Source organism: Phocoena phocoena, chromosome 8 (genome assembly GCF_963924675.1).
Source record: "Phocoena phocoena chromosome 8, mPhoPho1.1, whole genome shotgun sequence".
Taxonomy (NCBI): Eukaryota; Metazoa; Chordata; class Mammalia; order Artiodactyla; family Phocoenidae; genus Phocoena; species Phocoena phocoena.
The window spans coordinates 65,228,208-65,254,029 of NC_089226.1; the positions used below are offsets into that span (position 1 = coordinate 65,228,208).

Here is a 25,822-nt window from a genome sequence, read left to right on the forward strand (position 1 = left end):
TAAATTCAATTTGGTGACTTTCGTTGGAATGACTGGGGGAGTTCTTGCTGCTGGGGGTTCTGAGAGGAGGCTGTAAGCCAGGACCTGTGTGTGCCACAGTGCTGCCGAGAGGCAAAGGCTGCCTAAGGAGAGATCTGAACCCAAGGACAGTTGAGAGATAGAGGGAACAAGCCCCATGGATCCAGCTATTTCTGGAACTGCCCTAGACCTCTCAGTTATGAGACCCAGAAAATTCTGGTTCTTGCCTAATCTAATTTGAATGAGTTTCTGTTCCATGCAAACAAGAATCTTGGCTAATGCAAAGCTCACCAGGTTTGGTTTACCCTTCCTGCTGTCATTTCTTGGGGCGGGGATGTTGTGGGGAGGAAGGGGGCCTCCTTGAGCCCTGCAGAGATGAGGCCACAGCCCACCTTCCCGTCCTCAGCCTCCTTGTCTTCAGGCCATCTTCCTCCACACTGATCATTCTCGAACACGGGCTTAGTCATGTTACTCCTCACTTAGAGGACTCCTTGGCTCCCCCCGGCCTGGAGAGCAAGTCCCCACTTTCCCAGCTCCATCTCCAAAGCCCTCCACAAGCTGACCTAATTGTCTTTGGAGCGTATCTCTCTCAGGACCCTCTCCCCCATCCCCCGACTCTGCAGATACCGCGCCTGATTCGCAGCAACGTGTTCCCCACTCAGAAACATCCCCCCACCGCGTACCCACCACATGCCTTTCCCTGGAAGCCCTTCCCCTCCTTACCAACCTGCCAAGACTCCACCTCCTCAACTATCTTCTCTTCCGAGAAGCCTGCACAGATGGCCAGGGCAGAATGAATGTCCCACTGCCCTGCACTTAATCCCTTGTCATCTATAGTACTTGTCAGTCTGTCCTTAAGTGAGAATAATGTATATACATTTTGAGAGCAGGAAGCATGTCGTCCTCAATTCTGGAGCCCCCTGGGGCCCTCACACAAGGATTGCCTGCCACAGGCCCCTGGTAAATTTGCTGACACGAGACCTCAGCTTCCAGCCAACAAGCTCTGAAGCCCCTACCCCTCCCCTCAACTGAACTCCAGGAGAGGGGAATCTAGCCTTGGGGTCACATTTCCTCTTCACCAGGAATTTTTTTTTAATTGTGGTAAAATACACATAGCATAAATTGTACAGTTTAAACCATTTTAACGTGTACAGTTCAGTGGCATTAATGCTGTGCGCCTATCATCACGACCTAGTTCCAGAACTTTTTCACCACCCCAAACAGAAACATACCCATCAGGCATTCACTTCCCATTCCTTCCCTCCTCCCAGGCCCGGTCAAGCACTAATCTGCTTTCTGTCTGTGCGGATTTGCCTATGCTGGGTATCTCACACAAATGGAGTTATACAGTATGTGGCCTTTGTGTCTGGCTTCTTTCACTTAGCCTCATGTCTCCAATATTCATCCAGGCTGTAGCATGTATTAGTACTTCATTCTTTCTAATGACTGAATAATACTCCATTGCATGGATATATCACATTTTGTTTATCTATTCATCAGCTGATGGATATTAGGCTGTTTCCACCCTTTGGCTATTGTGAACAGTACTGCTATAAACATTATTGCACACGTTTTTGTTTGAACACCTGTTTTCAAGTCTCTTAGGTATATACCTAGGAGTGAAACTGCTGGGTCAGATAGTAATTCTGCATCTACTGGGAAGCCTCTTACACTTGTCGTCTTTAATCTTCACTAACATCCTAGATCTGCTTGGCTGACTTCACCTTGGGAGAGTCCATCAGCTTTTTTTTTTTTTTTTTTTTTTTTCGGTACGCAGGCCTCTCACTGCTGTGGCCTCTCCCGCTTCGGAGCACAGGCTCTGGACGCCCGGGCTCAGCAGCCATGGCTCACAGGCCCAGCCGCTCCACGGCACGTGGAATCCTCCTGGACCGGTGCACGAACCCGCGCCCCCTGCATCGGCAGGTGGACTCCCAACCACTGCGCCACCAGGGAAGCCCCATCAGCTTTTTAGAAGGAAGCTACTTCATCTTGATGGTTGTCTCCTGATGGCAATCCTTAAAGGGTGTTCCTAGTTTTTAATATTAACCTCTTGCTATTTAGAGCTTTCTATCTTCTAAGCTACTTAAGATCCACTATTTAATTTGTCCCTCACAGAAATACTACAGGGTAGATACTATTATGCCTGTTTTCAGATGAAGAGGCTGAGTTCCCATGGGGTGGCGTGACTTGACAAGGTCACAGCCATCAGGGGCCCAGCTGAAGTTGACTCCCAGCCCAGCACCCTTTCCACACAACCACAGTGGCCCTCTCTGTCCAAGGCCTTTTTAAAAATAATCGCCTTCTGAAATGTATTCTCAGGTCCCTCATTGTCTAGACATGCGCCTTGCTAGGTGACTTAGTGCTGGCGCAGACTTCACACGCTCTGCCAGTTGGCACCTCATTTAGAATCAGAACGTTTTTCCTGGGGCGGATTCTGCCTGTAGCAGGGAGACCAACTTGTGCCTTTTCTGGATCTTCTGGGACCTGCTGGAGTCCTGGGATAATGCTCCCTTTTGATGTTGATCTGAAGCTAAATCTGAGTGTGTCCCACAGCTCAACCTCAGCTCTTAACATTTCCTGCCTATTCCTTCGTCCAACCCGAGAGCATCCCCTTCCCCTTCTCAGGAGGAAACTCTCTCTTGGACTGGGGAGTCCCCTGACCTCTTTGGAGCAGAAAAGAGGCACAACGACCTCCAGCCTGACGGGGTGGAATTGGCCCAGCCTACTCCTTGGAAGCTTCCAACCCTCATATCCTAGTTCCATGTGGAACCACCTAGAAGACTGTACAGAATACTAGACAACAGAATGACAACATTCACTATTCATCAGAGCATACCATTGTCCCTGACGCTGTAGGAACATCTGCTCACTCAATCCCCTGACTGCACTAGAAGGAAGATGTTATTTTGCAGGTGAGGAGACTGAGACCCAGTGCCCTGTGGCGACTCCTCCAGAGCAACAGAGCTGAGGGTGACCAGGCAGGACTGGAAACCAGTAAGAGCCCGTGCTGTCCCCACTCTGGCCACCGTCTGCCTCCCAGCTTTTGGAGCTGACCTGGCCCCCTTAGAGCCTGCCTTGGCAGTCCTGCAAGGGGTGAGGGCTTTCTAGATGCCGCATCCACTCAAGCACAAATGTCCCTAACCAGCTTCTCCCAAAGTATGTCCTCTGCAACCCTCATTCTGGGTGATGCTATGAGCTCTGAAAATAAGGTTTCACATTTTGATACACTTGCAGATGACAGCATGAGGCAGGTTTCTGTCCTGTAGGCCTTCTCAGCCCTTAAGAAGCAAAGATGCAGGATAAATCTCCGAGAGGGAGAGAAAGTATAGATAGTTTCCTAGACTTATTTGACTACGGAATGTCAAATGGAATGACTATGGAATGACTCCTTTTTCAAGGAGTAGCTCAATGTGTCCTCCTCAAAGTACTGGTCAGAGATGCCCCCAAGCCCTCTAATTAGTGGGTATCCAGAGCTCAGGGAGCATGGTGGTTGTGATGTGGGCTCTGGAGCCAAGCTACCTGGGATCACATCTCAGCCCTGTGCATAGTAGCTGTGTGATCACGGGCAAGTTATTTTAATCTATCTGTGCCTCAGTTTCCTCATTTGTAAAACATGGATGATGATAACAATGTAAATTATATTCTACACATAAGCTTCTTAGAATAATGTTCAGCACATAGTCAGCGTTCACTAGATGTTAGCTGGCATTTTCAATCCTTCTCGAGCCTCGCCCCCAGGCCAACAGTGGCCTCTGATATTATAAAACCTCTTAATGAAGATGGTGCAAAGCCATTTAAAAGACAGCTGTGACTCCCTAGGAATAACCCTTCCTATCCTTGATGCCTGTGAAAGCCTCCTTTTATTTCTACTTCATTTTTTTCTCCCTCACAGACAGGCACGTAATAGTCAGAAGACCAAGATTCTGCACTCTCCTTACTTATTTTCCAGTGGGATCTCAAGTTTCCTTCCCTATAACATAGAACGTAGTAAGCCTCTAATCCAGGGGCAAGGCACAGAGCAGGTGGGGTTAGAGCACTAGGCAGGCACAGGCTGGATGGTCAAGCCACAAGGAGAGGACAGCATGAGTGACACGTTGTCACTTTCCTTCTGGGGAAATGGGAGAGGGGTCTATGACAAGGGTGCTTGGGTAGTGAATTAGGGTAATTTACAGTAGCTGCTGCAACCGACCTAAAATCTTAGCTGCTTTAAGTGTGCATCTTGGGGACTAAGTCTCCATCTTGTAGCAACAAGTTCTAGGAGAGACCATCCTATATGGTATATATAGCCAGCAGTAAGTGGGTCCATGGATGCCTAGAACTCCTGGATGACCTTGGCTGCCAAAACCATTCTCTGTTGCCCAGTTGATTCTCCCCTCCCCCTTACTGGAAGAGTAAGACCTTGGGGGAGGGCAGGCATTTGTCTCTGAGCTAATTCTCTCAGCTTTTAAAAGACTTCTCTGCAAACTCTGAGTCTCTAGTTGTTCACATCCCGGTTTCTTAATGTCTTGCCTCTGGGAGGCCTCAGGCCCTGCAGTAGCTGTTACTTGTCTCACTGATTCTCCACTTGGGGCAGAGATGGTTAGTGCTCCCTGAATACTCCTGTGTTCCCCTGCATTTCCCAGCCTCCCTTGCAGTTGACTGGGGCCGTATAACTAGCTCTGCCCAAGAGACTGGGTGTCACCTCTGAGTAGAGGAACTTAGGGCTGTGCCTCCTACATCTGCCTCTACCTCTGTTGAGATGGCTCTGGAGGCCAGGTGCTTCCCAGAGAAACTGGAAGGACCAACTCAGAAGCAAAAGAGGTCAGACCCCTCGCCCGGGACTGACTTCTCCACTGAGTGTATATGTGTGTGTGTGTGTGTGTGTGTGTATGGGGGCAGGGGAGGGGAAGAGGAGGGAGAACATCAGTTGGGTAACAGAGGAGGACACCTTTGGCACACAGGGCCATCCAGGAATTCTTGGCATTTACACAGCCATTTAACGCTAGATGTTATCTTCCACATAGGATTTTCTGTTCCTGAACTTCTTGCTGTAATTTGGGGTAACAGTGTGGCCTGATTCAGATATCCCCAGCGGTGCCACGAGACAGTGTGGTAGACAGCATGTCGCAGGCTAGAACACACACACGAATTACCTGCGGGTCTTGTTAAGCTGCAGATTCTGCTTCAGTAGTTCTGAGGCGTCACTTGAGAGTCTGCATTTCTAACAAGCTCCCAGCTGATGCTGTTGCTGCTCGTCCCTAGACCATGCTCTGAACAGTAAGGTGAGGGGCCAGGGCTGACTCATCCATTATGTCGGGTAGGAACAGCGCCTAGTGCCCATTAAAATGTTTTAATTGCTTTTAAGAGTCAGAAGGGAAAAAAATGAACTTTTAGGTAAAAAAATGTTTTAATAGATAACATTAATATATTTATCTTTACACCAACAGAGTTATAAATTTCATAAGCAAGAAGGGGCTCATGAAGTCAAAAATGCCTAGGGGCCAGGGACTTCCCTGGCAGTCCAGTGGTTGAGACACCGCGCTTCCACTGCAGGGGGTGTGGGTTCGATCCTTCGATCCCTAGTCAGGGAACTAAGATCCCGCATGCCGTGTGGCACAGCCAAAAAGTAAAAAAAAAAAAAAAAGCCTAGAGCCCACCAAAATCCTACTGTGGCCCTGGGGGCAGGGGTGGGGGCAATGGAAGGAGCTATGATATCTGTAGTACATAAGACTGTGAAATCTGAAGAATTCATGAAAGGTGACACAGATCACATGGCTCCATGGTCCTCTGGGAGGATCACATGAGATACAGAACGAGAACGTGCTACTGGGCAACAGAGAACAGTTTTGTCAGCCAGGGTCATCCAGGAGCTCTTGGCATTCACATACTCACTTAGTGCTGGCTATATATTCCATATAGGATGGTCTCTTCTAGAATTTCTGGCTATAGGATGGAGATGCGCATTTCAACTTGCATTAGATTTAGTCCTCAAGATGTAGTTAGTTGCTTATACCATTTTTCTGAGTCTCCTCAGTTCTCCAGATCTCCATGTAGGGAGCTCTGAGGGGTACCCAATGCCTCTTAGAGGCCCCCAAATTCTGGTGCCCCAAATCCCTTCCAAGGGACTTCCGGTCTTTTTGTCCCCGATCCCCACCCCATAGGACACACTCATGTGCTCCTAGAGATGGAGGGCTGGGAGCAGCTGGCCCCATAGTGTAAGGGAAGAGGGACCAAGTTCCAGAGGCTGCTTTTGTTAGCGACAGTGATCAGAGCAGCAACTGTCCAAAGCATGAGTCAAATGCCTTGTTAACAAAAAGAGAATGAATAAGCAGTCCCTTTAGCAGTAAATGTTTTCTTAAAAACACAGCCATCCATTTACTTTGGACCTGATGCCAGTTCTGACTGTCCCCAAAAGCACTGCATGGGCTTTTAGAGAATGGACAATAACAGCTGACCCTTCTAACACATCTGCGATCCTCCTTTGTCACAGATGCAGCATCTGACACAATTATTGCTCTGGGTTGGCCTCAATCATGCAATCACTGGGGTGAACCATTGGGCCTTGGAGAGTGAACTGTTCACAGATGAGGAAACCAAGGCCTCAAAAGGGACCTTTGTGCTCAAGGGCACAAAATGAGTTGGAAGCAGAGCCAAGCCTAGGACCTGGGACCACTGCTTATATGCTATCTTCATTTCAGCACCAGGGGTGGATATTGGAAAGCTTTTACTGTTTTCAGACCTGGGAGGGTTCATTCTGTTATTCACTCACTATCTACCAAGAACCACCTTAAACCTGCCATGGTTCTAGCCTCCCTTAATACTTCTCGATAAACCCAAAATGATCTAACCTTTTGAAAAATCTTACTGGCCCAGCGACTATCTCCTCCTGGCCTGATAGTTCCAAGTGTGAGATTCTATCTGTTGATGGGCTGTGTGTGTTTTGCATCAAGGGCAACCTAGCCTTGACCTTGCCACTTTCCACTGTGTAAACCCGAGTGAACTAGTGAACCTTAGAAAACCTCGATTTCTCGTCAGTAAAATATAGATATTATTATTACCGATCTTACAAGGCGTTGCAGAAATATGCGATAATGTATGTAAAGCATTTAACACACTATGTAGCTGGTGCTCAATAAATGATAGATGTGATAGAAATAAGTACATTATTATTACTCTTGTTATTGTCAAGTGAAACAAGCTCCTGGGGATTTCAGCAAGTTGAACCTCCCCGTCCAGGACTCTGAAAAGTCAGGCTTTCTTTGTTCCTGTGCCTATGCAACCTCTGTGGTTTACAGACTGTAGGAGTCATGAGAGAGGGACAACTTGCAAGTGTTTCTGGATCTAAATGTGCCACATCCTTGAGGTAATCAACACACCCATCTTTCTCTGCTGAACCCAGTTAACCAGAGAAAGAGTCTGTCTCAACCAGTGTAAGGTCCTGTGAACCCCAGAATTGTTGGGAATGTTGGCTGTACATGGGGACAACAGCAGGGAAACAAGGCTGCCATCTGAAGTACAGCCATGTGAAAAACCACATGCAAGGGATATGATTAGTCATCTATGGAAGTAACCCAAGAAAATGTCTGTAAATGTGGCTGAAGAGATGGGAGGCTTGACCAGGATCTCCAGAAGGCAGGACAGGAAGACAATTATAAGCATGTGACGAGATCTTTTGGAGAGACTTTAGCTTTCAGCAATTTCCCCTTCTCTAAAAGGAACCCCTATAAACAAGGGATGGCTCCCCATGGCCACATCGATACCCCATGTTCCTGTCACCTGACCATGGCTGATTGGTACTGACCCAACCAAGCTGGGCCCATCGGGGTCTCTCCCCCAAGACCTTGGACAGAGACTAGGAACCACTGGAACCTGGTCAGGATAGGAGCTGAGCCCTACTGCAGTGGTCTTCAGGGTGGGGTATGCATGCCCAGGGAATATGCAAGATGATCCAGTAGAATATGGGAAGACAGTTGGAAACTGTTATTTATTTTTACTTCCTTAGTATTAAATAAGTAGACTTGCAATGGTGCCTTCATTCAATGTTGAAAGGTCATTGTCACAACCAGTTTGTGAGATGTCCTGAGGGAACAGGGGAAATTCTCCAATGCTAAGGGACTGACATCGCACTCATGTAGTCATTTGCTTTCAGTGAAGTATGATATATCTTGAATATGCCCAAGTGGATTCATGAAATATATTTATCTAGTTTTAACCAAGCCAACCACCATAAAATGCGCAAGTGCCTTAAAAGCCTCCTGCAAAAAATGTGGAGTGAAGATATTACTACCACTAACACCACAAGCAACTCTCAAAAAAGTTTTTACAAACTGGTGGATCAAATTGAAAATTTCACTTAGAATTCAGTAAGTAAGGATACCCTTCTTCCACATCAGCTATCTGAGCTGGCTATCCTCTGCCTGGCCTCCCTCTCCCTGCCCTGCCCCAGGATCCATTCTCTGCGCCCAGATGACAACTATGGGATGCATCACTTGGGCTTCCATGCTTGCTGGCTGAGTTTGGCCAATGGGCCAGCAGGAGGTGGGGGGAGAGACAGGTTGGGCATTTCCTTCCTTGCCCCCTCCTTTCTTCCATGCTACATCTGTGACAGTGGCTGTATCCCTCCCTAATTACAGCTCATCCTGGATGGTCCCTCTTCCCCGGCTCTTCACTGGCTTCCAATCCCATTATTTTCTTCTCTCGCCCCTCCTGGGTAGGGCTGGTGACGGCTCCCTGCTGCTGCTAGTTTCGGGGTGTACTTGGGCCTCATCCCTTGTGGTTTCCAAACCTCTATAAATAGTCCTTGTTAAAGTCTCTTGAGCCAGTTGAGTTGGATTTGGTTCCTTACTGGGAGACTGATTGGTATAGTGGCTGGTTTAACCATGACAGTCATTAAAGCCAGGGGTTCTCCAAAGTGCTGAGATCTTAAAATATAATGAGGCATAATTAATCACATTTCTCTTACTAAAGAATACTCTTTTAGGGCTTCCCTGGTGGCACAGTGGTTGAGAGTCCGCCTGCTGATGAAGGGGACATGGGTTCGTGCCCCGGTCTGGGAAGATCCCACATGCCGCGGAGCGGCTGGGCCCGTGAGCCATGGCTGCTGAGCCTTGTGTGTCCGGAGCCTGTGCTCCGCAACAGGAGAGGCCACAACAGTGAGAGGCCCGCGTACTGCAAAAAAAAAAAAAAAAAAAAAAAGAATACTCTTTTAAGGAAAGCAAAAAAACAAAGAAAAGCTGCTCGCACTGTTAAAAACAAAGCAAGGTTTTCAAACAGCATTTTCTCTTTCTCAGCCTTTAAAATTTCTAATTTTACATGTTTTATAAAATAACTCACATTAATATAGTAGCTCATGAATATAATTTAAAATAAATACACATAAATTAGAGATGCATACTAAAAGTTTTTTTTAATTGATGAGATGAACCGTCAAAAACCCTTTGCTTTAGAGAACCCCTCTGCTCTAGAGAAAACACTGGCAAGTTTCTACTGCCAGGTCCCTAGCACTGCCCTGGGGGAGTGAAGCCTAACGGTCTACTCCTTCCTTTGATTCTCTGAACTACCTTCCAACAAATCCCATCTTTTTACAGAAGACAAAGCGAACTCTAAAGAGAAATGCTTACCTAAAGTTCCCAGGGGAGAGACCTCTCCTATGCTCTGAGGGAGTCTCTCTGTTATAGGCAGAGATGGCTATCAGGCCACTTTATGGCCTACATGAAATAACCCTTGGAACTTTCCACCTTCTGAGCAAAATCTCCATCTCCCAGGCATTGTGGTCACTGGAAAGGGTAACCCCTCCCCATACATTAGCACACAGACATTCAGAATTACATACTTCAGTCTCTTGTGAGTTTGATTATCATGAGTCAGTCTCCATGTACAAAATCAACTCCAAACCAATGACCAGGCTTAGAGATGGGTCCAGGACCCTGAATATCCCAAAGATCATGCTCCTTAGGGAGTCCTCTTGGCATCCACCATCTAGATTCCTCCTAACAATACTCAGCCTCATCAGCATCACCTTCCATCAGGGACCAGTTTCCTGTTTCAGCTGGGAAACAGGAAACATGTCTTAGCTAAGAAGTCCAGAGGACATTACAGTCTTTTTACCAGGGAACTAATCCCCAAACAAATTGAAAATATCATGGCAAGACAGCCCTTAGGGAAACCTGACCATTTGGAGCCACGAAATAGTTACCTGTGCTTGATGTTAATCTGAGCTTAAATAACAGTTATTATTTATTGAGTACTTATACACATACAAGTACTGTAGATACATCAATCCATTCATCTTCACAACAGCTCTTTGATCAAGTTATATCATTATCACCATCAGCCTCATTTTACGGTTAAGAAAAGTAAGACAGAAGTTAGATCATTTCCCCCAAAGTCACACGGTAAGTTGCAGAGCTGGGACTTGAATTCAGGTCATTTGATTTGAGAACCTGAGGTCCCAACCTACTCCATGCTGCCTCTGTGGCAGATTGGGTGACCATGGCCATATCTATGAACTTTTCCAACACAAGCCTTGGTGAGTCAGAGAGAGTGACTCAAGACTCACAATGTAGGACATGGCATTTCCTGCCAATAAAAAGTTCACGGTTCTAGACTTGTATTTTCCAACTAAACAGAAGAAGGGTCTTGTTCATGGACAAGGTTATGAGACCTGATAAAGACAGTCACAGGCTAAAAGGAGAGAAAAGAGAGATGCAAAGTAGAGCTGGCCTAGTGGAACAGCTGCCCCAGACTCCTGCCCCCAAAGCTCAGGGCCTCTGCTCTGAGGAGCAGTGCGGGGGCCTCCTGGGCTCAAACTGTAGGAGCAGGGACAAGGGCTGGACATTCTCACTCTGCACTGTGGCCTGGTGTATAAGCCACAGAGTGATGGGGATTGCTACAGATTGGGGATCTGATAGTTTTGGATTTGACATCCCATTCTTCACTTACTGGTTACTAGTTAAGGGTCTTAGATAAGTGGCCTAACCTCCTTGAATCAGTTGCTCATAAATACGTCCCTTATATGGCCACAGTACAGACTTAATGAGCTATTATACACAAGATGCCTGGCATGTACAGCATGTCCAAACAAAGGTAGTTTCCTTCCCTCTCTTCTCTTGTCTATATGAAGTATCCCAGAGGAGAGAACGGTCATTTGCTCCCTCACTGGAGCTGCCTAAATGGAACTTGCATTAAAAAAAAGAAAAAGATCACACCAGATACTTCTAGTTGGATGCTTATCTTGTCCAGGGAAGCACTTGTCCTCAAACAGGTGCCTCTCAGGCATCTCGGGAGGAGAAGGGGTGACGTTCCATCAGGCAGAAAGCAGAGGTGCTGGGGTGTCTGCCCTCCTGGGACCACATGGCAGCCCTGCAGCTTAGCAACATGACTTGGGCCAGACCATCACTGCAGTTCTGTTAGAAGCATAATGCTTCTTCTCCATACTTGACTGTTCCTTCCGTGTGGAAGGAGCCTCAAAAATGTAAGACTCCTGGCTCTGCCCCAGGGGAATGGCTGCCTGATGGTGGGTTCAAGAAGTGTTCACATGAAGAGTCAGCCCTTTCCTCTTCCCTTCCTCTTGGGACACACGTTCTGCTCTGCTCCTCCAGGCTCTAAGATTTAAAGGGGCCTGCCTCCCCTGGAGGGCACTACATAGGGCTGGGGGCTAAGTCTGCTCAATTCAATATTAGAAAGCCTGCTTGCCTTTGGAATGGAATGGAAACCACATTCTCCTATTAACTTTATCAGTCATAAGGGTGATATTATGCTGACTTCTCGACGAGCATGAGAACTTCAGTGGAGGAAAGAGGTGTTTTTACTGAGCCTCCTTAAAGACCTCACCAGGTACCAATGGCCAGGCATCTAGAGCATAAGTCTGCTACTGCCCTTGGCGCATTAATGGAGGTGAGACTGGGACCCAGAATTACAGTCAGTCAGAGCCTCACAACCAGTCCAGAAGTGTCCTTGATGGAATCTCTGAGGGGGGACGGACAGAGGCCAGAAATAATAATACCTAATGTTTACTGGGTGCTAAGAGCAGACACCAGGCTGAGGGATTTAACCCTACAAAGTGGACACCATCATTATCTCTGTTTCACAGGAGAGGAAACCGAGGCTTGGAGAGGTTAGATGTGGCTCAAGGTATATAGCTGGTCAGTGGTGGAGTCGCAGGGTCACTCCAGGGCCTGCGCTCTCCAGCAGGGCAAGATGCTGCCTCAAGCTCCAGGTGCCAGCTCCCACTGTGATCACAAGGGAAGAGTTGGTCAAGGCCAAGCCCTCCTCCCAACTTGGAGCTGGTGCTCTTTTGACCACACCTGTTCAAACCTGCACACTAGGTTCAAACCCGGGAGAACAACTTGCCCTGATTTGCCTGGTTTTGCCTGACGTCTGGTTTTAGTACTGAAAGTCCTGCAGCACCCGCACTGCTGGGCTAACTCAGATGGACAGAAAAGAACTTAAAAGGCAATTCCGATGTGAGTCCATGTGTTTCCAGTTGAGTCAGTATCCCACTTAATATCGTCTTGCAGAACAAGCCCACACTCTAGGGGTGTACTGCACAAGCCCACCTGGGAGCACAGAGTTTCCAAACTCCACAAAAGGGACAGAAAAGCCATCATGTGTGTGCCACTGAGACAGGCCCCAAAGAAAAACCACATTTGCAAATGCCCAACGAGAGGAACGATGATTAAATTTTGCACAGCTAAAATTATTTGGTAGGATACAACCCTTAAAAAACATGTTTTGAAGTATCTTTGATGACATGAGAAAATAATCATGATAGAATGTTCAGTTAAAAAAAAGCAGACTAGGGCTTCCCTGGTGGCGCAGTGGTTGAGAGTCTGCCTGCCGATGCAGGGGACACGGGTTTGTGCTCTGGTCCGGGAAGATTCCACATGCCGTGGAGCGGCTGAGCCCGTGAGCCATGGCTGCTGAGCCTGCGCGTCCGGAGCCTGTGCTCCGCAACGGGAGAGCCCACAACAGTGAGAGGCCCGCGTACCACACACACAAAAAGCAGACTACTACTCAGCCATAAAAAAGAACAAAATTTTGCCATTTGCAGCAACATGGATGGACCTGGAGAGCATTATGCTAAGTGAAATAAGTCAGACAGAGAAAGACAAATACTGCATGATATCACATATATATGAAATCTAAAAAATAAAATGAACTAGTGAATATAACAAAAAAAAACCAGACTCACAGATATAGAAAACAAACTAGTGGTCACCAGCAGAGAAAGGGAAGGGGGAGGAGCAAGATAAGAATAGGAGATTAAGAGGTACAAACTATTATGTATAAAATAAATATGCTATGAGGATATAACATACAACATAGGGAATATAGCAATATTTTATAACTATACATGGAGTATTGAAAAATTGTGAATCACTATGTTGTATACCTGTAACTTACATAATACTACACATCAACTATACTTTGGTCTTTAAAAAATTGAAAAAAAAGACTAAGATGTCCTTTAGTGGGTGAATGGATAAATAAACTGTGGTGCATCTAGATAATGGAATATTATTCAGCACTAAAAAGAAATGAGCTATCAACCCATGAAAAGACATGGAAGAATCTTAAATGCATATTACTAAGTGAAAGAAGCCAGTCTGAAAAGGCTACATAGTGTTTGTCTGCAACTGTATGACATTCCGGAAAAGGCAAAACTACGGAGACAGTAAAAAGATCTGTGATTGTTAGGGGTTGGTGGGGAAGGATGAATAGATGGAGCACAGAAGATTTTTTAGGGAAGTGAAAATACTCTGTATGATACTATAATGGTGGATACATGTCATTATACAATTTGTCCAAACCCATGGAATATACAGCACCAAGAGTGAACCCTAAGGTAAACCACGGACTTTGGGTGATTATGATGTGTCAGTGTAGGCACATCAGTTGTAACAAATGTGCCACCCTCGTCGGGCTGCTATGTTGGGGGAGGCTCTGCATGTGTGGGAGCCAGGGGGATCTGGGAGATCTCTATGCAGACCTTCCTCTCAACTTTGCTGTGACTTAAAACTGCTCTAAAAAAATAGTCTTTAAAAAAGAATTTTTTTTTTGGCTGCACCTCGCGGCTTGCAGGATCTTAGTTCCCCTACCAGGGATTGAACCCAGGCCAGAGAGTGCCGAGTCCTAACTACTGGACTGCCAGGGAATTCCCTTAAAAAAATTTTTTTTAATCAGACTACAAAACCACACATGGTAAGGCCCTAGTTTTATAAAATATAGAGAAATATAAAGAAAGAAACACACGATAATATTAACAATATTTATCTCTGAGTGATAGGATTCCAGAGGGAACTTTTATTTCTTTATGTTTATTTCTGAATTTCTTACTTATACTTATTTCTAAATTTTCCTAGAAAGTTTAGCAAAGAATACACATTACTTTTATTACCAGGGAAAAACTCTGAATAAGAATTATAAATTTAAAAGTACTGGGAAGAAAGTAATGAGGTGATTAAGCCCAGCTTTCTCTAACTCTTTTTTTACATCTGTAGACGATTAGCAGAGAGGTTTTCTGTCTGGCTGGCTGACCTGTTTTCCTTCTCCCATGGGGAAGGCCCCCCTCGCAGAGAAGGCAGGGTGTGTCCAAGGTCACGGAGTCAGTGTTGCCTCTGCATCTCAACCAGTGAGGCTGCCCTGGGCTGACACCTGAATTCAGAGTCTGGTCTCCAAGGTTCATGGGGGCAAATGCAATCCTCTTGATTTTCCCATCATTTGGACGGTGATGCTCAATAACTGCCCGAGACCCTGGTTACTAACTAGAGGCAGGGTGGCATCTAACACCAGAAGTGCCCACTTTGGACCAAGCTGGCCTGAGTTGGAATCCCTGCTCATCACCTACAGACTGTGTTCCCTTAAGCATATTGCTTTACCTCTTTCAACCACAATGTCCTCACCTATACCACAGGGATTAAATTAAATAACAGTTCTAGCACAGACCCTGGCACAAAGTCAATTCATATCCATTTTCTCTCCTGCTTCCTTTTGCTTTTACTACAAGAGAACTGAGTTCTCTATCTCTGTCCCCCTGCCTCAAAGAGCTCAAAGAGCAGAGTCTGGGGGCTCCTAAATCTCTCCTCCCCACCCATCAGGGCCTCTGTTCCTCCCCATCAAACAGTCCCTCTGCTGACTGCCAAGCCACAGAGAGGACGGCTGAGGGGCAGTGCAGAGTCCACCTGTCTCACCAGCACGTCACTGCCCCCTGGTGGGGACAACAGAACCCTTGGCAGGTCTGGCTCCCTAGTGCTCCCAGCCTAACAGCCCTGGGAAGCTGCTTCCTTTTTCCTGTAGGAGACCCATGGGCTGCTTTACTTCTCCTGAGACCCTCAAAGAGCAGTCTGAAGAGTGAGTGTTAAAAAAGCAGCAGCTGCCAAGCTCTGGGAGGTGGGAGCGCCAGCCAGGGGTCCCAGATCCTGCACTGTATTTCCTCAATCTGCAGAGCATCTCCAGCCGTTTACTGGGCAGGAGGGAGCAGACAACTGCGCCCCTCTCTGGCTTCTGGCTTCCACCGACCTTTGCTTTGGAGAAAGGCAGCCCTAGTGCCGCTCACTCTAGGAATAGCTCTGACTCCGAGCTCCTGGAGGTGTGCAGGCTAGGGGCACAAGCAAGGCACAGGCGACCCCTTGAGGGTGCAGGGAAGGAGCACGGGGGCAAAGCTGGAGACAGGAGAGATGGGGACAGGGACAAAAAACAGGGGCTGTGACCAGAAAACAGGATGGGAAGTGCAGGGACAGAAGCAGGGTCAGGTCAGGCGGGGAGACAGGGCTGGGCCAGCACAAGGTCCAAGGTGGACAGGGGGCGGGTGGCACAGGGTGGGAGTGGGGGACAGAGAGAGGCATAAGTAAGCACAGAGCAGGGGTGGGGAAGGGGTAGCAGGCGGTGTGGGGAAAGCCCTGACCAGCTGGCTTATGTAATCTGGGGACCCTCTATTGCTCCACAGGGGCCCACAGGAAATCTGGGGTTGCGGACGCCCAGCCAGAACCCACATTTTCACCCTAACCTGCGCATGCTTTCCAACAGCAAGCAAAAGGAGCACAATTTAGTTAAGTTAGGACGGGCAAGATTCACTTCTTATTTGAAAATTATGACAGCAACAATAAAAATACTCGGCTAAAATGCCATCCAACCAAGCCAACTCCCCTGGAAAGTTAAAGTCAGGCGCCCCCATCCCAGCACCCTGTACCTTTAAGGAGGAGAAGTGTTCCCTTGCTCCCAGCTGAAGAGGCAGGTTATTCTTGGAGATAGCAACGACTTACCTAAAACTGAGTTATTCCCCTTTCCTCCTCCGGCCAGCCTCTCTTCACTCTGGGGAGCTTTTACCATTTAAGGTCAATGTTACATCTGGCTCCAGAGCTCAGAGCTGAGAAGCCTCTGGCTGCCGAGCCCCGCTGCCCGCCTCCTCGGAGAGGGGCTGGGACTTAAGAGCCCAGAGCTCCTCAGGGACCCCTCTGGCCTGGCTCAGGGGGCTAACGGCAGGGAAGCTGGCCAGGCCACCCCGGGGCTCAGCGCAGGCTGGGCCTGAGAGGCAGCAGCTGGTCCTGGGCCCCTCCCACGGGCACCGGCACAGCGGAGGGCAGTGCCCACGGGCAGCTCATGCCGCTGGGCATGTCCCGGCCAGACGGGGACCAGGGGAACTCGGCAGATCTGTCTCCCAGCCTGGAGTCTCCAGCAAGCATGTGAGCCCGGACAAGACCCTGGCCCAGTGCCAGGGAAACTGGGAACATTTCCTGTCCCAGGGATTCGGAGGTGGAGGCTGCTCCCCACCTTAAGCCCTTGGGATTAACAGAGAGAAGGGCCTGGAAGATGACCGAATCCCAGACCTGGCACCAGCCCCGGGGCTTCAATTCCTTCTCTTCCACTTGACAGTCCTGTGCTCTTAACCTCATGGAGACCCAGCAGTCTCCTCCTCTCTAAAGTGGGAATCATAGTGATCACACGTGCCTAACTCCTAGGGTTGCAGGAGGATTCAATGAGATAATATTGAAGGGCTTAGCAGAGTGCCAGCACCTCAAACTTGCTGATCAACAGAAATTAGTTTCCTGCCTGGACACAGGTGAGGAAGGGCTGCCTGTCTCCTGGAAGTCCACACCCTGCCCTGACTCACTCCTCACCACCTTGGGTGCAGCACACCCTCGAGAAAGATCATGGCACTGCGGGCCCTGAACCAGTCACATGTGGGCTCCAGCCCTCTTCTGCAGTTAGAGGCAGCTCAGAGAAGCCCTGAGTAGGGTTGTCAGATAAAATACAGGACACTCACTTAAATCTGAATTTCAGATAAACAACACTTACTTTTAGTATAAGTATGTCCCAAATATTGCACAAGACATACTTATTTTTATTTATTTATTTATTTTTGGCTGCGTTGGGTCTTCATTGCTGCGCGTGGGCTTTCTCTAGTCGTGGCAAGCAGGGGCTACTCTTCACTTCAGGGCGTGGGCTTCTCATTCCGGTGGCTTCTCTTGTTGCAGAGCACGGGCTCTAGGTGTGCAGGCTTCAGTAGTCGTGGCTCGCGGGCTCTAGAGCACAGGCTCAGTAGTTGTGGCACACGGGCTCAATTGCTCTGTGGCATGTGGGATCTTCCCGGACCAGGGCTTGAACCCGTGTCCCCTGCATTGACAGGTGGATTCCCAACCACTGCCACCACCAGGGAAGTCCACGAGACGTACTTATATTAAAAAATATGTTTTTTATTTTTATTATTTTTTTAACATCTTTATTGGAGTATAATTGCTTTACAATGGTGTGTTAGTTTCTGCTTTATAACAAAGTGAATCAGCTATACGTATACATATATCCCCATATCTCCTCCCTCTTGCGTCTCCCTCCCACCCTCCCAATCCCACCCCTCTAGGTGGTCACAAAGCACCGAACTGATCTCCCTGTGCTGTGCGGCTGCTTCCCACTAGCTATTTTACATTTGGTAGTGTATATATGTCCATGTCACTCTCTAATTTTGTCCCAGCTTACCCATCCCTCTCCCCGTGTCCTCAAGTCCATTCTCTACGTCTGCGTCTTTATTCCTGTCCTGACCTAGTTTCTTCAGAACCTTTTTTTTTTTTTTTTTAGATTCCATATATATGTGTTAGCATACGGTATTTGTTTTTCTCTTTCTGACTTACTTCACTCTGTATGACAGTCTCTAGGTCCATCCACCTCACTACAAATAACTCAATTTCATTTCTTTTTATGGCTGAGTAATATGCCATTGTATATATGTGCCACATCTTCTTCATCCATTCATCTGTTGATGGACACTTAGGTTGCTTCCATGTCCTGACTATTGTAAATAGAGCTGCAATGAACATTGTGGTACATGACTCTTTTTGAACTATGGTTTTCTCAGGGTATATGCCCAGTAGTGGGATTGCTGGGTCATATGGTAGTTCTATTTGTAGTTTTTTAAGGAACCTCCATAGTGTTCTCCACAGTGGCTGTACCAACTTACATCCCCACCAACAGTGCAAGAGGGTTCCCTTTTCTCCACACCCTCTCCAGCATTTATTGTTTGTAGATTTTTTGATGATGGCCATTCTGACCGGTGTGAGGTGATACCTCATTGTAGTTTTGATTTGCATTTCTCTAAGATTAGTGATGTGGAACATCCTTTCATGTGTTTGTTGGCAATCTGTATATCTAAAAGAAAATAAGTTTTTTCATCTGAAATTCTAATTTAACTGCTCATCCTGTATTTTTATTTGCTAAATCTGGCAATTCTAGCCGTGGGCCATCACTTGCCACTTCAGAAAGCATTCACCTGTCATGCTGAGAGCTCTAGGGGTTGGTGCTTCAAGGCTTGTAGCCTCAAGGCCTCCTGGTGACAGCTGCCTGGCTGTACACAGTCCTTATCCCCAGCTCCTGGCCATGGGTCAGTCACCCCAGCCATGGAAGGCTTTCTCTGCCAAACCTGGCCCACTGGGCTTCCATCCCAGCCCCTGGGATCCAGTCCTGGACTGTATCTCCTCCCTGCTTGTTATGAGAGAGATTCCTGATGAGACTGCAGTGCATGCCGTCTGTCACACCCATAAATAACTGTATTTTTGGAGATGGAACCAGAGGCGACTCTCCTGGTTACTAGTCACGCTTTCTCTCAGGCGTGCACCCCTATACATCTGCTGGGAACAGGCCCCCCTGGTAAAGCCACATGGTGGTAACTACTAGAATTGCAGGTATAGGGAATAGAAGGAATTTACCAAACTCTTTAGTGCTGTGTCTCCAACTTCATTGTGCAATAGAACCCCCAAGTTCTCTGGACCCCTCTTCCAGAAGTTCTAATCCTATGAATCTAAAGTAGGACCCAGGAATCTATATTTTAATTAAGGCCCTCAGGTGATTCTTACGTAGTTAGTCCAAAGACCTCACTTTAGGGAATGATGCTCCAAAAGTTGATTTTGTGAATCTAGCAGCAAATACTACAAAGACAACTAGAAACAGGTTGAAATGGAACTGAAGGGACTTCGCTGGTGGCGCAGTGGTTAAGAATCTGCCTGACAATGCAGGGGACACAGGTTCGATCCCTGGCCTGGGAAGATCCCACATGCCGCGAAGCAACTAAGCCCATGCACCACAACTACTGAAGCCTGCGTGCCTAGACCCTGTGCTCCACAACTAGAGAAGGCACTGCAATGAGAAGCCCGCACACCGCAAGGAAGAGTAGCCCCTGCTCACCGCAACTGGAGAAAGCCCATGCGCAGCAACGAAGACCCAACACAGCCAAAAAAAACCCCAAAACACAAAGAAATGGAACTGAAGGCTTCGTGTACATGTGAGGGAGGGTGGGGTGTGTGTGTGTGTCTGTGTCTGTGTGTGTGTTTCTATGTGTCTGTATGTGTGTATACAGACTGTATGTTGAGCACCTACTATATTCCAACCACTATATTAGATGCTCTACATAAAAGCATGTACCCTCATAAATGCCCTATGAAATAGAATTATTATACCATTCTTTTGGAAAGGAAACTGAGACTTGAAGAGGCGAAAAGACTTCTCTGTTGTTCCACAGCCAGTAAGTGGTAGAGCTAAGAGGTGAACTTACGTGGTTTGGCCCTAAAGCTCTCCCCTCTGTACCACACTTCCTCCTCTTCAGCCAGGGCTCCTTAAATTGGGGTTTATGGATAGCCTTCAGGGGTTTCTGAGCCAACTGAAATTGTATGCAAAACACTGTGTGGGGACTTCCCTGGTGGCACAGTGGTTAAGAATCCACCTGCCGATGCAGGGGACACGAGTTCAATCCCTGGTCCAGGAAGATCCCACATGCCGCGGAGCAGCTAAGTTCGTGCGCCACAACTACTGAGCCTGTGCTCTACAGCCCGCGAGCCACAACTACAGGAGCCTGCGTGCCTAGAGCCCGTGCTCCACAGCAAGAAAAGCCACCACAATGAGAAGCCTGTGCACCGCAATGAAGAGTAGCCCCTGCTCGCCTCAACCAGAGAAAGCCCGCGCACAGCAACGAAGATCCAACGCAGCCAAAAAATTTAAGAAAAAACAACAAAAAAAAACCCACACTGTGTGATTTCTGTTTTTCTTGGGTACAGTTCCATAGTTTTCACAAAGGGGTCACCAAATAACTTTTAAAATCATTGCATTAACACAAACATTTCATGAAACACATTACTGATAGGCATGTGAAATGGAGCATGCTCTATAGAAGACAATTTAGCATGATCAAAATTATAAGGCTCGTATCTTTTGACCCAATTCCACATCTAGGAATTTATTGTACAAACACACTCCCACACTTGGGAAATGACAAATGAACATGATTATTCATTGCAGCTTTGTCTATAAAAGCAAAAGGATTGGAAACAACATAAATGTCCACCAGTTGGGGGCCATGAAAGGTGATGGGTATAGCCACAACTAAGGATGAGAAAGCTCTTTGTGTAGTGACATGAAAAGTCCCCGAGATCACATGGTTAAGTGGAAAAAGTAAAATAACGGGACAGTATAGATATATATACATGCACACAAATGTGCTCATATTCACACATACTCACAAGTATATATGTGTGTGTGTGCACACAATCTTGCTAAAATTAGCACAAGAAACAAATAACATTAATATTAGTTGCCTGTGGGGAGGGAATCTAAGTGGCTGGGGCAAAGGGTATCCACTGTATATCTTCTTTATACATTTCAAGTTTTGAATCATATGAATAAGTCATGTGTTTGCATTCAAAAATAGTAATGAAAAACAAGCATTGCTGGAAAGGGATTTAATCAATTCATCTTCCAGCACTGCTTCCCCCAAATGTCAGAGTATTAGCATGAGCCTGATTAAAGGTTATTTTTGTTTTTTTACTTTTTATTTTGGAATACTTACAGACACACAGGAAGTTGCAAGAATAGTACAAAGAGTCTCACACATCTTCACCCAGCTTCCCCCAGTGGTGAGATTGTATATGGCTGCTGTTTGATACGAAAACCAGGAAGTGGGCATTGGTACGTTATTGTTAACTGGACTACAGATCTTATTCTAAAGCTTATTTTAAAAATATAGCCTTCTCATAGCTCGTATATTCATTTAAAATGTTTATTGAGTGTGCCACACTAGGGTTGGCCGATGAGATGTGGTAGGGACACTTCAGAGCCATCCCTGCCATCATGGGGTGTAGACCAGTGGAGGCGACCCCTTACTTAAATGGAAACAGCGTTTGGAGGCCTGGGACCCAGCAGTGCACAAGGAGTGCTGACCACAGCTCTAAAAAAGGCACTGAGTCCCTTGCTGTCCTGGTCATGGAGCTTCACAGCTTGCCTGAAAGCTGACTTTTAATCCTTAAAAGAGCATGAGCAATTACTCGGGCTATATTTATCCTCGTTCCTGGAGCCACACAGGGATTTGGCCTCACTCTACCAAAATCTCCAGCTCATCACTCAGTCCCATCAGAGACAATCGTGTGTCCTCAGCATCAAAGAGGTGGGCCAGCTGAGGCGCACTGGCACACAGCTGGGGGAAGCTCTCCCCACAGGCCCTCTGACTCAAGGCCAGGGAAAAAGTTTAAAAATCCCAGGCCAAAAGCACGTCCTGGGGCTGAGGGAGACCAAGCCAGGAGAAGCAGCAGCTTGCCAAGAACACTGCCAGCTCAGGGACTGGCTGTTGGGATAACCGCACTGGCAGTGCTGGCCTCCTCACCCCTTTTATACTTAGGGACTCTGCACAATACCCAGCACTTAGGAGGTCCCACATGAGTAAGCGAACAGATGAGTGGCCAAATCGGCAGGAATGGCATCCAGGTGTCAATGAAGGTGACAATGACAGGGGTTATTTACTGAACATGGTGCCAGGCACTGTGTTGCCTACTTTACATATAAGGTCTAGTCAATCCTCACCAAATCCACGTGATGTAGGGCTTCTCATCCCCAAGTCCTAGATGAGGAATCTGGGACATGGAGAGGTCAAGTAGCCTGCTAGTGCCTCACAATCTGTGAACCCAGATCTTTGTGACTCTAGAGTCCCTGGATGTCAAGTTCAAGAGTGCAGACTGGGAACATAAGGTGTCTCCTCTCCCTCCCAGGATCCCATTAAAATAATAACAAAGGAAGCCTTAAAAAGGAACAAATCCTTCGCCATAACGGGGATGGGGCAGGGCATGAGTGCACACACTTCTGGAACTGCCAAGAGGATGGAGGAGGGCTGCTTAATGAAGCTGGGACCCTGGACAACCCCCAGAGAAGGGGGCTCAGCCGCTCTGGTGCCCCTGAGAGGCTCTGGACTTCAAAAGCCAGGTGTGACAAGGACAGAAATGAGATGTAGAGTCAAGGGGGTGATTAAAATCTGTGGGCAGAAAGGGCTGGCAAGGAACTACCTCAAGTAACTTTTGTACACAGCATTTGGACTAAATGTCTTCTTCCGGCTAAAGGGAAAGAAGAGCTGTAAACAAATACTGAGTAGACTTCTTTTTCATAGACATATGGATTAGCAATTCTCAAAATGCTTTCTGTGCCTTCTAGGATTAACTAAATTAGTAAATACATTGTAAATAATGCGAGTCAAGTTTCTCACTGTCAAAGGAGGGAATGACAAATAGGGAAAGGAGAGAAAATAGAATAAACCATGCAGTGCTGTGTTGGAATTATAGTATTGGAATAAACTGGACAGATGGATGGATGGATGAATGGATGGGTAGATATGTATATGGGCATGTACATGTAAACATATTTATTTACATTTATATACATATGTACAGATGTGTGTGTTCATGACATATATCTATTTTCTAGCTCTGTCCACTGAGAGGCCTGGAAATAACAATGCTCCAGTAGCAATGAACACACTTTGCACACAAATTTTGGTTTATAAATACCATTCGCCAGTAAAAGGATCCAGGGCTCCTTGGAGAAGTGGGTAATTCTAGGGCTGGGATGGGAAAGTTCAAGATGAGCCTGGAACATCTTACTGTGCCCAAAAGTAAGGAACTGCTTCAAGAATGATGGTGACATGTCAAAAGTACAGAGGACCACTTGAAGGGGCTCTCACTGGCGAAATCTGAGGCAATATGAGCATCAAAGTAACTAATGATAATAAAGGATTATAACCCATGAATAAAGGAAGAGTTCACAAGTGGTCCCAGGGTGCGCTGGGGAGAGAAAAGATCTTGGCATCCTGACTGCATTAGGCCAGCCCTGGAGGGAACAACCACTGGAAAAATTGTCCTCCACTTTCTCCACTCTGCCTCCAGAGCATGACTTACCCATTTGCTTCAAGGACATGCACTGTGCACATACCCTGGGCCTGGGCCTCTTCTAGGCAGTGAGGTTGCAGAGGCGAGCAAAACGTGACTCCTGACCTCCAGGAGCTTATGCTATAAGAGTCAAGAAAGTAAGTAACATCTATGACTATGGGGTGTGTAATAGAGGCTTGCAAACTGTCTGTCGGTATGCTTACAGAAGGCGTTAGAGTAAAACTCTTCTGTAAGGAAGAACGTGGTGAGTACCATGGATGGGCTGGGCTGGGCTCATTGAACTTGAACTAAGGACTGCAGGCATTCCAAGGAAGAAGATGTGGGGGCATTAAGGAAGGTTCGATTCTAGAGGAGTGGGCATTTGAAGCAGTCATGCACCCACACAGGTCAAGGTTTCAAGATGTGGAGAGTGGGTCTGGGATGGTGTCCCTAAAGAAGTAAGTGGTGTGGGCCTAAGTGTGGCAGCGGGAAAGTGCTCAGGGCTGCCGTGGCAGGGTTTCTGTCATGGGGCTAGGCTGAGACGGTCAGACTACAAGAGAACCTTGAACCCTAGGCTTGAGTTTGGACTTAACTCCATGTGGGTTGGGAGCCCCAGGAGGTTTCTAAGCAGGACCAGTGTGTAATGAGAGCTAGGCTTTGGGAAGATTCTTCTAGGACAGGAGGACCAGACCGGAGATTAGTGATAAATGTCCTTTGGAGCCAGATGGATCCCAAGGATCTGTGGGGAAATAAATTAATCTCTCCAGTGTCGTTTCCTCTTCTTCAAAATGGGTAACACTGGGGATAATCTTCAAAAGACCTGTTATGGCCCACAGGCTGGCCAATTAAAATAGGTACCAATGGCTGTCTTGCTGGAGTTGCTGGGTCCTAGAGGCCCCCTGCAGTTCCAGGCACGAACTCTTCTCTTGCCAGATCATAGGGAGATCCAGGGAATTCTGGGGGGGAGTCCAGGGCAACTGGGGTGGTGGGGGAGCAGTCAGGGGTCTTGGGGCAGGAGCTGTTTACCAACTGACAGGGAAGTACCTCAATATTTGAACAACACATGGCTATGGTGGGGTGGCTGGGGCAAACATTAATTAGCCTGGGTGCTCCTGAAACACCCCATAAAGATGTGGCTCTCAAGAGAGAAGAAGATGTCTAGGATGACCAGGTTGAGCAAATGGATATACAATAGAATCATTTATAGAGATGGGAAAGTGAACTGGGGGACAGGAGTAATAGACTCACAAGAGTCCCATTTTGGACATGTTAAGTTTTAGATGACTATGAAACATCCCAGTGGAGATGACACATGGACAGCTGGACGTATGAAGCTCTTCACAGAAGTGGTAACAGCAGTGATGAGGGTGGGCAGAAAGACATAGACTCAATAGATTTGTGACCTAACTGCATGTGGGGGGGTTGAAAGAAGAGGTCGGGTGACTCCAGAGTTTTGCCCCTGGACAGGGAGAGAAATGCTAATGCCAAAGGGCAGCCAGGAGCAGGCACTCACTGGTTAAGAAAGATGAGTTCAGTGTGAGATGCTGGTGGGATACCTGGATGCAGACAATCAAGTGGAGATGCCCAGCAGATGGTTAGAAATACGGGGTTGCAAGGATTGTTGCTTGAGAGAGGTCCAGACAGGTGGCAGAGATTTTAGAAATATGGATCTCTAGGAGATCTTTAAGTCAAAGGTGAAGATCGTGAACAAGCTACTGGACATTTGGGAGGGCCATGTCAATAAGTGGAATCAGAAGTCAATTTGCGGGGGTTAATTATGGGGTTTGGTGAGGTCTTGGATGTGATGGCGATGAGGCTCATTTCATCATGCACTCAGCAACTATGTGCTGACATGTGTGGGTGGAAAAAGGAAGGAGGATGTGGGTAAGAATGGCCCATGATACCAGGGTGATCTTAGATATCCCCAAAGGGGGTAGAGGACTGGGGAGGATTTCAGAGAAGGCGGTACTGCTCTTTGGAGAAGTCTGGATGAGTCTGTCTCCTCCTCTGGGCTCCCCTGGACCCTGTGCTCATACACATCCATCAGAGCAGAGCTTTCATGGCTTACATACCTGTACATGGGTGTAAATGGACAAAGTTGTTCATGGCTGCCGGTGGTCATTTGGGGATTATGGTGGCCCCAGACCTCACCAACACACACA

At 47.2% G+C, this 25,822-nt stretch overlaps 1 protein-coding gene across 1 annotated transcript in view; it reads right to left on the reverse strand.

Annotated features, from left to right (window-relative positions):
* IRAG1 (inositol 1,4,5-triphosphate receptor associated 1) overlaps nt 1–16,326 on the reverse strand; it is a 115,930-nt gene extending 99,604 nt beyond the window's left edge. Inside the window, exon 1 of the mRNA XM_065881554.1 lies at nt 16,260–16,326. Coding sequence (XP_065737626.1) covers nt 16,260–16,326 — 67 coding nt within the window. The remainder of the gene's footprint in view (nt 1–16,259) is intronic.
* Between the last annotated feature and the right edge of the window lie 9,496 nt (nt 16,327–25,822).